At 37.8% G+C, this 17,488-nt stretch overlaps 1 protein-coding gene across 4 annotated transcripts in view; it reads right to left on the reverse strand.

Annotated features, from left to right (window-relative positions):
• Nucleotides 1-2,028: 2,028 nt before the first annotated feature.
• Nucleotides 2,029-17,488, reverse strand: part of PDE7A (phosphodiesterase 7A) — a 76,168-nt gene continuing 60,708 nt past the window's right edge. For 3 of the 4 annotated variants that reach the window (XM_048287210.1, XM_048287207.1, XM_048287208.1), the window contains 9 exons: nt 16,469-16,532; nt 14,118-14,213; nt 11,005-11,105; nt 8,662-8,793; nt 8,246-8,337; nt 7,482-7,626; nt 6,562-6,658; nt 5,488-5,568; nt 2,029-4,166 (listed from right to left, as the gene is read on the reverse strand). In XM_048287210.1, the coding sequence (XP_048143167.1) occupies nt 3,955-4,166; nt 5,488-5,568; nt 6,562-6,658; nt 7,482-7,626; nt 8,246-8,337; nt 8,662-8,793; nt 11,005-11,105; nt 14,118-14,213; nt 16,469-16,532 (1,020 nt within the window). In that variant the 3' untranslated portion in view covers nt 2,029-3,954. The remainder of the gene's footprint in view (nt 4,167-5,487; nt 5,569-6,561; nt 6,659-7,481; nt 7,627-8,245; nt 8,338-8,661; nt 8,794-11,004; nt 11,106-14,117; nt 14,214-16,468; nt 16,533-17,488) is intronic. The other variant, XM_048287209.1, reaches the window with a different exon arrangement.

The raw sequence follows: 17,488 nt of genomic DNA on the forward strand, positions 1-17,488 counted from the left end.
AAAGCTGAGCCTGAGTATTTTTAGTGCTCTAAGCTGATCCTGGCTACTGGGACAAGTACAAGTGCCTCTGGGAGCTTCTGTTTTCTAGGAAAAGGCAAAAGCAGCACTTATTTAATACAGACAGCTGAATGGCGCTGACGGGCTACTGAAGATGGAGAAGCTTTGCTGCTTATAACTGGAATGTAGGGTGTACAGGGAGGAGCTTTGTTTTCTGGTGTGGAACTTGAAATGGTGCTAATACATACATAGTGTAACTTCCTTCCAAAGGCTCTGCCATCAGTCCTACTGATGGCTCATGCAGTCCTTAAGTCCTTTTAAGTGCCTTTAAAACACCTTTGTGAAAGTTAACTTTGGTTTTAAGTTTTGTATTTTATGCTCTATTGCCACTATATAAAATTAAAAGCAGATAAAATAAACATGGCATATTTGATTTGTGGTACTCTACAAATGACAGCAGCCACAATAACCTAAGTTTACATTCTGTTACAGTGACTGTAAGTCAGTGTAGTGACAACCTCCTTGCATCTCCTCCAGCGCTGGTTTGCTTACCGTGCTGTGCAGCAGGAGTAACAGTAGGGTCCCCATGCTGTTAACTCAGTTGCATGCTGGTTAAACAAACAAAAAAGGGCTCTCAGGAACCAGTGAGAAGTTTATGCCTCACCACAGAAATAGCAGGAAGGTACTTGTTCAACAGCCTCTCCATCCCCTGATACACTCAGTTCCTCTGTCAGTCCAATTAAATCATTAACTTGTAAAATTCAGGATGTCACTTGACCTCTTAAAGGACACTGCCCATCTGAACTGGGACATCCAGCACCAGAAATGGGATGGTGAGCTTTAGCAGGAATCTAAAATTACTGCAAAAGAAATTGTCATCTGTGCAAGAAAACAAAATCACAAGGTTGCCACCAAATAACTTGTTTTATACCGTATCTTAATGTGTATCTTTTTACTTGAAATTACAAACAATGCCACTGCCCACAGAAAAACACCTCAAGTGCTCAAACTAAGGCCATCCATGGAGGCTGGGCAGAGCCCTTGGACATAACCTGAGGCCTGTTTGTGTCTGTGTACAGAACAGTGCAGGGAACAGAGCTGTCAGCTGGAACGGTTGGGGGGGCCTGGCCCCCTTCCCCAGCACGTTTCTGTGGGGCTCTGGGTCCTGTGCCTGGCACCTGTGGGCTCTCGGCTCTCACGTGAAATGTGGAAGCTGCAGGAATGTTAAAGTTCAGTGTAGATTTGTAGAAGGCACTTCCAGCCAGCATGGTCAAGAAAATGCATGATTTTTTTCTTTCTTTAATGCAAGTCTAATGGCAGACACTTCCACATACATGAGGAGCTGGGATTAGAACCAGTCTTTCTAAATCCAGTCTGGTAGGAAAAGATAGACACCCCTTTCCAGGAAGGGTGCTTAGAACAAAACTACTCCTGTTTTACACTTTGACAAGCTGCTCTGGTCCTGTCAGAGCAAAAGACAGCAAGTTTGCACAGTGTTAAAAATCACAAGCTTTTTATACTCTATTGAAATACTCTATATACCTGTTTGTAAAATCATCAATCTTAATTTTCATTAAAATTACGTATTAACACATGCCTATAACAAGTAGCAAAACAAATGCAGTTGATACTCTTTAAACCAAGTTCATTTTTTACAAATGTGTCACAGAAGACATCATCAGATACTGATTTTAGTGGTCATTTTGAAAATAGCTGCAGGCTTGGAATATGTTTCATTCAAAAAGGTCCAAGAGGAATCAATACTTTCCCCCCATTAACCCAGTTAAATGTTTCTCTGTAGGAAGTTTCTCTGCAGTGTCTCTGTAGTAAGTTACTCACACAGTCGTTACCTCTGTGTTCTCCCAGCTTTGAACACCCTTTCAAAGGCACTCTGTTAAAAATGGCTCCTCTGTTCCTGCAAATTACAACCAGATCTCATTGTCCCACCTGATCCTTCTCTGCTGGAGTCAGACAACAGCAAGAACTTGCACTGACAGTGGAGGAAGGAAGGAAGTTCACACAGGCTCGAAATAATGGTTTCATTAGAAATTTATTTCTTTAAACATGGCCACTTTGAGATTAATGATACTACTTCAGGGAACATGAAAGAATAATAAACAGTTTTAGAAGGGAAACAATCAGGTAAGTCAGGATTTGCTTTTCAAACAGTAAAAGGCCAAGCTCCAAGAGGCAATAAATTTTGGCATATGAGGACTAGTATTTTCAAATCCAAAAGTTGGCTTAGTTTTACAGTGGAAGCTGACTGCAACCTTAGCTACCTTTCCACAACACTGGACTCAGTCATAACTTAAATGTACAGGAGCATTATGTGAAAAGATTTTGTTTTATTAATTAAAAGTTAACAGCAACAGGCACATATTAAAATGAATATGGCAAAGCCTTTACAAATGGCTTTACACTGAAGCTCTCTTCCAAAAATGGCTGTTGCAACAAACTGTAAACAGAATTAATAAACAGTCTTTTACAATAATAACAGGGAAATACAAGTGAACTAAAAGAAAGCACCAGTTTCTCAAACTAGATTACAGTTGTGCTTACTGTACTTAAAACAATGTAAAACAAATTACAAAAATGGAATGTTTTAAGTTTAAAATTAGTCCTTTAATTTTGTCCTAAAAAACATTTTCTCCTTTTCCCACCAAAAACCCATCAGTGGGTAATGTTTCAATAGAGGGAGGAATACGTAAACAATGCACTTTTTTTTTATTATTTTTTTTTTCAAATCAAAAACAAATTTGGTCACTTAGCTTTGTGCATAGTTTAAGGCATCTGTAGCAATTTGTTACAGTTTCCTCCCCAGTGTGGCTGTTCATGAAATTGTCACATTCTAAAAGAATAAATTAAAAAAAAAAACAAACCAAAAAAAACCAAAAAAAAAAATGTTGCCGTTCAAACCCTTCCCCGAGCCCTCCCGCCCTCCCCCGTCCCAAACATACTCACACACCCACACATACACACACGCTGCAGCGAAAGGGGCATTTGTACCCTTGTTCTGAAGGACACGCTTCCCATCCCACTTTATTTCAGATTGGCAAATACCCTGAGCTGATTATGGTGTTTAGACATTCCACCTTTTTTCTTGCATGTGCAGTTCAAGTGTACAATAGTGAGAACAACATGCGATGTTCCCACTGCAGAATCGCAATGCAGTTCGGACGCTTCCCCCCCACCCCTTCCCTTCCCAGATTCAGAAGTGTTTTTTCGCCGTTAAAAAATTGCATTCCCATATAGCACTGGAGTAAAGCTTGGCTGTGCTCTATAATGAATGCTCAGTTCCCAGTGCACAAACAAAATTATGGCAAATGGGAGGCTTTTCTGGCATCCAAAGAAACAAGAGCTGCAGTCTCAGATTTGATCTTTTTCTTTAAAAAAGCAAAAAACCCAAGTTAGTGGTTCCTTCACAGCCATGCGCAAAGGTTAAGTCTAGAACCGATAGTTTCAGAGTACATTTGTAAACATCAAGTCTTGCCAGAGGCAGCAAAGGATGGGCACTTCACATTTCCGTATTAAAACAGGGACTGAGTGGAAGGTATGCTTTGAACACATTTATGCAAGTCTTGCTAAATTCCAAGGGAGTGGAACAATCCATGTCAAGTCTTTGATTTGAAGACTGTATTCCAAATATCATGAGAAAACCAAAGCCATGGGGCACAATGAAGCTTTCGTCCCGTTGCTCCAAGGCTCAGTCACTGCTGTGCTTTGCATATTCGAGGTTCCGAACGACAACCAACTGAGGCGGGTGCATATTGCTCTATGTTCAGATCTGGCGGCTTAAAAAAATTCTGGGTCAAATGGTCTGTGTCAAAGGAAAACTTGGAAATAAATAATGCTGGCATCATTTTACCGTTTCACCAAAACCTTGGGCTGGCATGTGTCTCCTTTAATCCGACCGTGCAGATATCGAGGGAAGAGGCAGTTTTGTCATGGAGATTGAGGTCAGGACAATCGAGGTTCCTGAGGTAAAATGTCTGAGTCCATTTCCTCAAAAGTGGGGTCGACATCGTCACCGCTGCCAGACTGTTCCCTCTGCACTCCCTTCCAGCTTGCCTTGTTCAGTCCCAGGTGGCCAAGCATTGTCTGTGACAGCCTGGTGTTGGAAAAGCGGGCCCATTCCCCAAACAGTGGTTCCACTAAGTAAGTCATAAAACCTTCAAAAACAAGCAAACAGAGGCAGATGAAATAAAAAAACAATACAAAGAAAAATGAAAATATTTTTCAAACCAAACATTTTAAATAGAATTTAGTAGCAAAAAATAAACGTGTCAAACTACTATTCTCCAATGTGCAGTTAAATATTCATTTCAATATTCAGGGTATCTTTATACAAAAAGTCTCTCAATGTAGAAGATTTTACGAATCAGTCAGAAGAACAGCAATACACTGCATTACAAATTAACCTTTCTTTCACAGCAATGACCAAATGAAGACAAATATGAACAATATGGAGGGGGAGAGAAATCTAAACATCAGCAATTAAGTCACACAGTTTAGAAAACCTAAATTTCTGAAAGATTTTATAATTGATTACCCCATAGAGTGTCTGAACTACACTACATAGGGAGAAAAAAAGAATGTATTATTTTCCCAATATTAAGTTGACTAAAAACACTTTAAAAGACAAATTTTAGACATTTTTTAAACAAGGCCACAGAACAATATGTCGATGTACTTGCTGGTGTGTGTGCACGTTCATTTATTTGTAATGTCTATTTCCAAACAAAAATTCAATGGTAAGATGGCCAAAATTGAGTCTTTTAATTAAAGAAATAGATGATTTCCTAGCATTCTAAATTAAAACAGTGCAGCTGATGGAACACATCAGCTTTTGTGTCAATCTAAAGCATTAACTCATACTGTGTTTGTAGTTAAATGTATTCTTTTCCTTACTTTTAACTGAGTCCCACTTAACCTACATAAGCAACTTTTATTAAAAATAACTATATAAAGACATTTTACTATTTAAATCCAAGTCAGGTTAGCAAAAACTATTAATATAATGGCTATCCACCATTCTCTGTCACATCTCTGCCCACCCCCCTCCTTAAAGGCTGCACTTAAAGGGAATGCTGACATTCCAGAAAGCTAAAGCCAGCATGCCCAGTTGTGGCAAGCTCGCTGCAAAAGGCGCCCCAGACCACATGGCAAGGGGAAGGGACCCTCCTCTTCCCAGAATACCATACAGATGAGGAAAGTTCTGGGCAGCAGTGTGGGAGAAATCAAGACAGCTGTCTCCCAGGCTGTACCTGCTTTGGGAGGAAACAGAGGGGCTCCAGGACTGTCAGTGCAGCAGCACTCATAAACAATTCAAGAAATATTACATAGCAAATAAAAATAAAATTGCTCTTTATAATAAAGTGCTGCCACACAGACACAGAGCATGTTCAGCCTCTAGGAAATGTGTCCAAAAGGTGCTTTTTTTCAAACTGCATCCTGAAAGAAAGCTACTAAAACAAACTGAATTGCAGTTACCAATCTGGATGTTGGCAATAGTTTCTGTCTGTCGGTCACAAAGTGGACTCACACCCAAGTGATATTTTTTTTCGATATCACCTAAACAAAAGTATAATGCAACCATTAAATCATCAAGTTCCAACAAAGTCAAACACTAACAGAAGTGAGCTGTGCAAGTTGGTTAACAAGGATAGTACCTTGCAGCTGGCAGAGTGTACTTACTTCTCTTCCTATCTCCCAAAAAAACAAGTAGATCTGTCAGACTAACAGTACTTACAACTACTGTATTTAAATACTTGGTATTTTTCATCAAACAGTAATTACAGAAACCCCATAGAACCACAGGTTTCCTGAAGGATTAACATCCTCTTTCTTGCAAAACCTCCTACACTGTCATAGAAATGACAAATGAATCCCCCCTCAGCAATATGGAAGTGGATAGCTTAGCCTTCAGAAATTTCTTGCTAAAGGCAATTTGTGTTTCTGCTTCCCCATCACCTTTATCTAAGATTAAGTCTCACATGATTAGCACCAAATAAAGCAGTCTGTTCCCCATTTACCATATTCACTTGCAAATTAGCAGGTCTCGAGTCAGCCAAACTAGCCTTGATTTTATTATTAAAACAATTTAATAATACCGGAGAAAATTCACTCTATTTGTCACTTAGCAGCTTTATTAACTGCTTACATAAGCGGTCTAAACCACACAGTAACTAAAAATCTCCCTGGCTCTTACTTGCTTACCAACAGGCCTCACAGCTGAAGTTTAAATCTTGAAGACACATGATGAACATACTCCATAATTTGCTGAAACCACTAGGGCAATTTTAAAGTGGCCATATGTATTAATCTGAAGCCCCTTTCAGCTGAAGGATGTATTGCACCAGCCGTTCTAGGTTCAGATTCTAAGGAGATTCTCTGCTGCGTTTTAGTAACTCTGACCTTTTGCAGGAAACACAACCCATGGAAGTAAAAAAATCCCATACTGCACTGTACATCTGTTAGTCCTAAATATAAATGGATGAGGGCTCATGGGCACTCTCTCCACACGAAATGCATTATATACTAACAGATACTTCTACTCTTACTTGCCTTGATGGAAGAACTCCTCCGTTACTTTTTCACTCCACTGCTTGCTCAGCTCCCATGTCCGACAGGGGTTACAAATATCTGCACACTTCAAAGCCATCTAACAAGTTAACACACAGTGTTAGATCACCTTCCTGCAACAGAAGTGCCTGTAATTACTTAATTCCTGATAGCAGATTATTTTAGGTTTTGTGAATAACAAACCTACCTACCATTTGTGCTCCAAAGTTATGTTCTGTAATATTTAAAAAACACTCAGGGGACTGTGAGATCTCATGATCATCCCTGAGTAATATGGAAATTCAGTCAACTCAAAGTATTTCAGGACCACTATATTTAGTATACTCACTGGTACAGGAGCCAAAAATAAATTCAGAAACATCAAAGCAAGCAAGCAGTGTTTTCCATTTCTAGCTCTCAAGCTTGTATTTTTAGCAATGGTTTGCACAAGACAGAAGTTCCATCTGTTTGTCCACTTTCGCTTATAGCCCACAATATGAACCTAGTAAGAAAATGCCTATAAACCTAAAAAGATTCTCAAGGCTTTTAAGTTTGCTAAAGCACACTAGCACAACTGCAAAATGATTCACAACAGCAGTGCTTTCCTCCCCCAAAATATGTTCTAACAAAGCATTTCACAGTTCTGAGGCTGCAGTGGAGTCGTTAGAAATGCTAAGCCTTGTCTTGGAGACACCTCACTTCAGCAGCTGTAAGTTATCAGACTTACCAACACACCATCACTTGGGAGAAGTGCTGGGTGTGGGAATTGGAGGGAACAACCTTTTTGTAATGAAAGACTTAAAGACAGTTCTGCTCCATTTTGAAAGGAGAAGAAAGGAGTATGGCAGAAGTAGTATTTAGCATTTTTAAGTAAGTTTTTTACACTAAAGTGCTGTTTTCAAAAACATGACCAGCAAGATCACCTGTAAAATGAAGTGACGATGGTTCGCATTCTCTAAACATAGGTCTCCTCTATCCAAATGGGATCGAAACATGGACAGGTACTCGTTTTGTTGACTGATGTCTGTAGCAAGAATGAGATCACCTATCTGGCTCTCCATCAGCTGCCTGAAATTAGTGACACCAAACATTCAAAAGGATAGCAATTAAGAACAACAGTCATCCCTAGATATACATTCTTTTTATCATATTTATTATTATACAAATGCAAGCTTTATAAGAAGCATTTTCACTGAACTGTTTGTTTTCTTTTGCTGAAAAGTTCTTGCAACATTCACAGAAATATCAGGATATTTCATTGGCAGCTTTCAGCAAGACTAAAATGGTTTTTAGCTTTTTTCCTCCCCCTCCCTTTTTTTTCTTAAATTGCACGAACTGATTGTCTCAAGATTATTTCTTGTTAAGAGTAGGTGAAGATGATCTATTTTAAACTACAGTTGTGGTGGCAGAACAAGAAAAGACTGCCAAGTTTAATCTGAACAGGTGCTTGACTACATGAATACACTTCTTCAATGTGCTCGCAATAAATGTTATTTTCCAAATATCAAGTTGCACCATGAACTGCTCTACTCTACCAGCACAGTATCCAGGAATTCTTAAAATAGATCTCTGCATTTTGTACTCAAAACTGCCATGCAATAACTTATCTTGTTTTGCAGGGCTGTCTTAGCTAAGTGACAGATTGCCTGCATCTCAAACTAATCTATACTATTTGGTATAAACATACCTGTTTTCTAATGACATATGTGCAAATAAACCAGATTCTCTCAGCAAGCCCACTGCCGATCTCCAGTGATGGTTCTCTAATACTGAGGTATTCTGTGAATTAAAAGGGAGTAACAAATATCAATCAATGCCTTTTTCTTACACTGAAGAGTTATATACCAAGAGCAGCACCAGTCAATTTGGCTGTGTTTTAGGGTTGGTGTTTTATTTTCTTCTCTTCTTTTTTGTTTTTCCCAAGGAGGTTAAAACTTACAAATCCTGAATACTTTGTTAATTTGCACATTTTTTTATCCCAGTGACGTGGAAACAAAGTCTGGATTCAATCCTACCACTAGCTAAACACATCACAATTTATACTCCTTTCCTAAACTCCTCTCAAAAACCCGGTTTTAACAAAACAGCTGATTTTATCCTTACCTTATATAAAGTCGCTAAATAATGATTTGTTTTAATTAGGAAAGGTTGGTTAACACCTGGGTGATCCAAATCATGTGTGGCAGCTGCTATTAAACTGAGCAGAACATCCCATGGAGTCAAAGATTTGGAAAGCTGCAAGGCAAAACCAACAAATGTTAGTAATGCAATATGGCCTTAGAAAAAATGCATGAGTGATGCATTTTTGGTTTTTAGTAATTAACAGCCAATAGAAATTTGGAAAAAATTTCTAAGATGTAAAACGAACACTCCACTGACTTTTCACAGTATTTCCCCCCCAAAAAAGCTACAAAATTTCAACAATGGTTTAAGCATTATTTATGAATAGGAAGGTACACTCTTAAAAAATGCCAGCACACAAAATCCTTTGTGTCTGGTAATGAAGCACTATTCCTAACCAGACCCCATAAAAGCAGAAAAATTCTTAAATTAGCTTTTCCTCTCATTTACCAAGTCCATTCATATGTGTCTATTCTGCTTTAAATTCATACTGTATTTCAAAAAGCATGAAAACCTCTCCTCCTAAGAGGAAGGAACTAATGCTCTGGAAGACTTAGAACTATTCAGAATGTACTTCTACTCTTATGCAAAATTGTATTTCAAGGTCTACCAGGAACAGAACCAAAGGAGGAAAATCTGCCACAAATATTTTCAATGTGCATGTCAATTAACTCAGCACGCATGTACATGGACTTATTTTCACTGTTCATAGCTATTCGTACTTGTGATTGAGAGGTTTGAAAATTTAAACTCAGTAACAAAGTCTAGTTTGCACTAAAACAGAGAAGACAGTTCTGTCCATATAAAGGTGAAATGCAGCAAACACCCTTCAAGGACAGAAGTTAATGTTCCCTGTTGTATTTGCCATCTATCACACCTCACATGTTTATAATGTACTTTGGTGCAACAGAGCTGTAGTTCAGTACAGTGAACTATAGCTGTGTATGTTACTAAAAATGCAAAGTCTATACTTGTATCTGAGGCATTACAAAACTCCCATCACGAGTATTAAATAAAAAAGGCTCAGGGCTTCCAAACTGAATGCCACAAAAAAGCTCATCATGTATCAGCTCTGATCTGGCTCACAGCACCAATTGGTCTGAGAGCAGCACTGAGAAACTGAGTGGGAGGAGTGGGCAAAGAGACTCGGAAAAAGGCTTTATTGAGCCAAAACTTACTTGTTTTTACCTCAGAAGCAGAGAATAAGGAGCTATGCTATTCAAGGGAATATGAGATTGGTGATAATTTGCATCAAGGTAGATAATTTCTCATTAGCTACAGAGCACTACAGCTTTCAATTTAATACAGAAGGACAGGACTTCACCCTTAAATTGTCCAAGACATCACTTACAGCAGCCTGACAGCAGCCTGAGCAGTAAGGAAGCAGCTCAGTTAGTTTAGGTCCTTAAGGTCTGTCACTCTACCCTTTCTTAAAAAAAATGGTCAAAGAGAACTCCTGATGTATTGCTGGGAACTGCCTCTCGTAGAAGCAAACTATTCAGTAACAGCAAAATTGAGCAAAGTAAGGGTAATGGTAGTTTCTGGAGGAAAAAACACCACCCCAGATGACAAGTACACAGGTTTATTGTTTCCTGCTCTGACTCAGGCTGCAGTTCTACATAAATGTCTTGGGGCTCAGCACTATGTTAAACAGCTACAACTGTAATTCCCTGCTCTGGTTCAACAGGAAGTCACACAAAAGACAATGTCAGCTCAGAAGGGGGGAAAAAAAGAAAAGCATACTGCTAAGTGTGAACCCACAGCCTCAGCAACAGGGAGAGCAAGACAGAGCTCAAAGGTGTTTCGTGTTGGGTTCTTAGGTTTCTTTACTTTTAATAAAACCTGTATGTGCATATACACATATATGTATGCATGTATGTATATGCATAGATATATAACCTTATTGCTCTCTTATTTTCAACTGCCTGAAAAGAGGTTGTAGCCAGGTGGGGTTTGGCTGCTTCACCCAGGCAACCAGCGACGGCATAGAGGACACAGTCTAAAGCTGTGTCAGGGGAGGTTTAGGTTGGACATTAGGAAGAATTTCTCCACAGAAAGGGTGATTAGACATTGGAATGGGCTGCCCAGGGTGGTGGGGGGGGTCACCGTCCCTGGAGGTGTTTAAGGAAAGACTGGATGTGGCACTCAGTGCCATGGTCTGGTAGATAAGGTGGTGTTTGGTCACAGGCTGGACTCGATCTCAGAGGTCTTTTCCCACCTAAATGGTTCTGTGATATGTGCACACAATCCATTCATATGCATTTACACATAAACACACATATTTCTGTGTGTATGAGTGATGTAAAAGTGAGAATGCTCCCTTACCTTGGGCTCTTTTAAGTAACAGTGCATGGCCTGAGTCACGTCAGCAGCATGAACTGCATTATGATAAGGATTTTGACTGTGATAATCTTCTTGAACCATAACTGCAGGAAAATAACAAATATCCAAATTTAAATAAAATTGCAATTTTTTCAAGGACCATTTTATATGACCCTATTAAGCACAGAAATATGCAATATCACGTTACATACACATAAAAGTGTCACAGTCCATAAATCGTCAGCTGAACCACGACGCAGCTATAAGATTTTTATGCGAAGAAACAGTGTTTGCTAAAGGAAATCAACTACACGTAAAGTCACCTCAGAGCAAAAATTAAACAACTTGAAATCAATATCTAATCTGAGATATTCTGACACTGAGAATTTCCCAGGGAAGGCTGTCTTTGACAATCTGTCTGAATGGTGAGGCAACACTGAATACAAAATGAAAATTATGCTATTTACCAAACCATTAGGATTACTTCATATCATGAGCTGAAAGCAGAGAGGATTTTAGAGGAATTAAGCACTGTTACATGAAGTGCTTTTCTGTCCCATTCAGGAAAGTGGTCATGGAAAACCCACCTCTGTATATTTTTAGGCATCTTCTCCTACTTGTACTCAGGCAAACTTAAGCCCATATGCAATTTAGAAAAGAATCTCATTTAGCTGATGGTCTGACTAACTACACCTAGATTCAATATTCCCTATTCTTCTTTGCTTTCCTCCTCTTTCCTCCATCTTCCTGGCTGTCTTTGAACATTATAGGTAGAATTCTTTAAAGGGCATCAACATTAGCTCAAGTATAGGGAATGAAAAAACTATAATGTTAAAAAGGATGGAGGGGAAGAAGACTTAAAGCACAGCAATCAAACTATATTCTGAAGTTTTGCCTGACACAACACATTAGTTCTTCCAAGCAAACCTCAAAAGAACATTTTCTTGTCTGGCTACAGTCTGTCAGTCCCACCAAACAAACATGCCCACAAGCCTCTTTTCTACTCAGTTTACAAGCCCGAAGGATCCATGTAATTGTGATTGTAGTGCTACAGCAATACTGATGTGATTATTTGTGAAGAGCTGTGGTTCATGAAAAGTCAAAATACTGTCCCCACCATGTAGTCTCAATAGTACTCAATGCGCAGCTGACAGCTCATATGAAAAATAATGAAAATCAATATAAATGTCTTTGGGCTTTATTAACCTGCAGTAATACTCTCTCCCACCTATTCCTCACATCAAGTGCCTGAATGCATATATAACTGGCTTGCTTCTTAATTTTTTTGTGGCTTCATAGGTTGATCCAGCTACCTGAACTCTACAATTTTCCTAACTTAGTTATTTTATTAAAGCAGACCTAGGTCAACATTTTGATCACAGTTTGCCAGAACTAGAATAGCACAACAACCCTGTTTTCAGGAAGGTAGTACTTTGCATCTTCTCTCCCCCTGTTCAGGTCTAGAGTAAGAATCTGTAAAGACACAGTAAGAAGAGGCAGATCTCCAAGCAGCTGGTGGAAATCACTGAAAGACTCTGTGTGTGTGTGTATATATTTACACACATACACAGAAAAAATATTGAGAGCCTACAGAGGACTAAAATCAGATTTCTCTCCTTAAAAATATTCCAGTAGATTCTCATATAATGTGAAGTTTGTGTGGCACTGGACCATTTGAGCTGTCCTAGTCTTCTGGAATTTGATCTTCAGATTACTAAGGATTAGAGTGTAAGTGGTAGCAAAAGAAAAGAATGAATTGTGTTCATGCTAAGAAGCTGTATTTCGAAGAAAGGTTCCTTGATTTTTATGATGGACTAAGACAGAGCTTTTTACTGATATTAAGTAGAAGGCATTAACAAAAAGGGAAAGGTTGTCAATTTCAAATTTAGAATAGATTTTGCCTTTTTCAAAGTCCAATCTCATTTTAGTGGATTGTAACTTGGAGTAGTCATATGTAGTTAAAACTCTCATCTTCTGATAACCAGTCAACTAACCCTGTCATTTCTAACTAGTCTTTCAAGTATTATCATTTGCATAATCTCAACTAACCACATGAGAAAGACAAACCACATTCAGTTAGAACTTGAGCAGCCTCAACCAGATTTCTATGATCATTTCCCTCACATTCCAACATATTAGTCATTAAGGTCAGCTGATTAACATTTCTGAAATTGGAGAAAATTGAGTCCACTTCAAAACAACATGAAATGCAAGACAAAACTGATTTTTTTAAGCTGAAAGAACTAAATTATGAAAACAAAAACATTCTCCTATTTGGAAGGGGAGAAAAACCTTCCAAATGTGATTTCTCCCCTGTTAAGTGACAAGCTTTATAACCACAGAATTGTTTTCTCTGAAACTGTGAAAGCCTGCTAAAAGGGACCAGAAACTTGTTTCTCCTGCTCAGTTCCACTTCACAAAATTAAAGATACTGTCACAGAAGAGCCAAAGGAAGGAGGTCTCATAACAGCACCCGTCCATGGTATTGGGATGCAGACAGCTCTGTCGAGTGACTGTACCACTTGGTTTGAATATTCTACATTGTATTTACAGTTCTTTCCAAAGATGCATTCCAGTGACACAGATCCAAACATTCAACTAAAATTGTCTTGTACTCTGGGAGAAACTATGTCCACAATACAGTGCATTCTTGTAGGAGAATGTGAGCAAGCCAGAGGTAACATCAAATTGGCACCAGAAAGTATGGCCAAGTCGAAACATTCCATACAGTTAGGAAACTGTATCACTGGAAAAAGTAAAGATCAATACGGAACTGAAAATCAGAACAAAGAAAGGAGCTGTCTAATCTTTCCCAATACAAATGTCACACATATTCCTGATTGTTTAATAGATATTAAATAGGTTTAATAAATAGAATAAAGCATCAGCTATGAAACTATTAAACTTGATAATACTTGTTTGGATTTAACACAGAAAATTCTGTACTCGTAAAAACTGTGAGAGATCATCTCAATTAATATAATTCAAATCACTGCACAATGTAAACTGCATCAGTACCCTTCAAACCTTATTGCTAAACTACAACCAGGACTTCAGTTAAGGTATAAAAATGCAGATAAACAGCAATATTCATCAAAATAAAAAGCCGTATTTACCCAAAAATCTACGAAGTTTCATCGTATCTAACTGGAAGTGTTCAATTAGTCCATGTAGATTAAACAGATGAAAGGTTAAGCTGACTAGACTGTTTCCTAAAAATAAGATGAAAATACTAATTCATTGGAAGCCATGAAATCAGTGATTCTCCCATAAGAATTGTATTATTTCAAACAAAGTGGTTACAAAAATTATACAAGCAAATTTTTCTACACCAATTCATGATAAATATTTAAATCTCACTGCATGACAAGTTTCCATTAGCTGTCTCTAGTAATCACCATTGGTTTTGCTTAACTGTAATGCATTCAGCAACTGTCCAATGGCAACTGATAGGAAGTAAATGTTACTGAACATTAAAAAACGAACCCATTTCAACATGCAAACCCATTATAATGATAATCAATTTTATAATTATATTTATGCAACATATCCCAAACACATATACAAAATATAAATATAATCAGGCAAAGAGAAAAGCTAGACAACACTATTGATTAGTGCACATTGCAAATATGCTATCTCTCATTTTCATCATATATTTTGCTGGACTTCTTATTTCACCCAGAACTCTACAAAAACTGTATAATATTACAAGCTTAGAATATATTTTGCCTACTCATAGCTTTATTACAATCTTTTGTACCAGTAAAATAAGTAAAACTGTAAGAGACAGAGATATAATCCGCAATGTTTATTTGAAATAGCTTGTCCGTTATTTGGTCCGCAAACAACGTCATGGCTGACAATCTTCATTTAGCATTACAGAACCTAGCACAGACAGAAACTGAGGTACAAAAAGACAAAAATTCCTTCTAAATCAAGCTTATTACTAGGCTAGAATTAATGTATTCTCATGTACACATTCCTCACAATGAAATATGCAATTCTTGGAACATTTACTAGGGAAATTCTTTCATAGAGACTCATCCAGGACAGTTCATCCAGCAGGGTTTTATATACAGCATTCTGCCTTTACAAGCTGTAAAGAACAAGGCTGCCTGATCAAAATGTCCTCCTAAAATGATTTAATTAGGATGCAAAATGGATGGTGGTATCGTAAGCCTTCCTCAAGAGATGTTCTTCTGGTAGTACCTTAAATGTATTTGAAAAAAGCACAAACAAAAGGTAGGGAGGGCTCTTACAAGAAGGACAACTTCAGATTTCTCCCATTTGATAAACTAATCCAAAAGAAGCTATACATACATGTTCACTTGTACACATAGCTTTTTCTCATTCAGTTATGTAAAGTTTATCATTAGCTATATAAGCATTCTATTTTTACAAGTCCTTGCTATTTTCATTTTTCTTCTACCCATTTTCTGTGTTAAATATAAACTGTGAGGTTACTACTTTTACATTTGGTTAAGCCAAACACCCCTTCAATAAAACAGAAGAGAAAAGGATCTTCTGGTGCCACATTCTCCTCCTTGAACTTAATTTCTTCTTCTGGCAACTTTAATTGCAACTCTGCTACCTACTCCACATGACTGCTGCAAAACCTGCGAGATCTGCCCTCCATTCTCTTCCCACACTGGCACAAATGTCACCATGATGTTGGACTTGCTCATCTCCTTCTTCCATTCTGTTCAAAACCCAGCTGCCATTGCTGAGATTATAATGCAAAACCTCACCCTACCCACTGCAGCAGTCCTCCCTCCTCCTTCCCAGCACGTTTACAGATCTCTTTTCTGCCTACAAATTAACAATACCTAGGGGTTTTTTTTAACTACTTCTGTAGTTCCTACTGCTGTTTGTAATGGGCACACAAAAGTCACCATAATGTTCTCTTCATTTTTCTATGTTGTGCAAGCTATGTGTACAGCAGCTTCCCTCTGCTCAACTCCCAATTCTCCAGGTATTCTATGTCATAATTATAATGCATTCACACCAACATGCCTCTTATGGCACTATAAAGAAATGAAACTATTCTCTCTAACATTAAATTTATCAGAAAAATATTTTTTCAATATAAATGACCTTTTGGACACAAACTTAAAAATTACCAGCACCCCATAATTGAAAAAAAAAAAAAAGTCCAGATCGTAAAATTATTTGTTAATTTGTATCAAATTACTACTATAAATTACTAAGAGAGAACAGCAACCTATAAAGTACATGAAGGACCTCTTCTACAAATCAATTATTATTATCAGTACTGACAGTACCATTATTTTAATGGAGTGACCAGGCAAACTAGGACTCAGATTAAAGACTATTAAATCAAAAAGTACTACCTGATGAAATCTGTGCTTTTTAGTGAACAAGCAATCACATACTGCAACTTAAGTGCAATAGTTAAGTTATGCTAGAAGATAAAACACAAATGAAATACTAAAAGTAAACTCACCATTTGTCAGTCTATCAAAAAGAAAAATATCAAAATTCCAGTTTCCAACCTTCTCCAGCATACACTGAAAAGAAACACAAAAGCTGTCATTTTTTAATCAGTATATACCTATCTTCCTGTAGCTCGGAGGAGTATTTAAGATTTCAGAGACAGATCAAGCCTTTAGAATTTCTACATACAAAAAAATAGTAGTAAAAGAATAATTAAATTTGTCTGATAACTGAAAAAAGTCACACATTTACAAATAAAAAGACTGGAGGGAAAAAAACCAAACAAGAAGTGCCTTGACAGAACTGGTTGCAGATTCTCCTTTCAACCTTTAGGCAATTTCTCAAAAGACAATTTAAAACAATTAGGTTCAAATCAGAAATAGTATGGCAGAATGACAGTACATTCAGATGAGCGAATTAATGTCTGTGTAGTCTTTTGCCTTGCTTTCTCTCTTTCCCCTGCTTATAGAACACTATCTAGATGATTCACTAGATATTTGAGCCATTGTATGAGCATTTTAATTTAAGAACCTGGCTTTTGACTTTTCACTAGCCCATCTTCATCACAGCTGCTCCACATCAACTGCTCTTCCTGCAACAGGGATGCGCAAGAACAGCAAATGGTACATGAGGCCTCACCAGAGCTGAGCAGTCCCAATCTTTGCTTCTCCTACCAGTACATTTTGTAACAGATTCCTGCCTTCTCTTATTCTCATTAGATTGGTAGAGCTGTTTTGTGATCCAGTTATATATTCTAGCTTTTCTCTACCAGCTGCTAAAACTCTGCTATCAGAAGAAACAAGAGCATTAACAACACCTTTCACAATTAAATTAGATGTACATTTTAAAGATCCATCCTCCAGGTTATCAGATTTCTTCTACACCACAGCCTGATCATATTCAGCATGGATACATCCACTGTATTATAAGTATGTTCTTTTTCTGTGTCAGATGACAAAAAAGCACTACATGCAGTGACACAGCCTTTGGGATCTTGAATAACCTGAATAATCTTTGCCTGCTCAGTCCC

This window comes from Corvus hawaiiensis, chromosome 26 (assembly GCF_020740725.1).
Source record: "Corvus hawaiiensis isolate bCorHaw1 chromosome 26, bCorHaw1.pri.cur, whole genome shotgun sequence".
NCBI classification, from domain to species: Eukaryota; Metazoa; Chordata; class Aves; order Passeriformes; family Corvidae; genus Corvus; species Corvus hawaiiensis.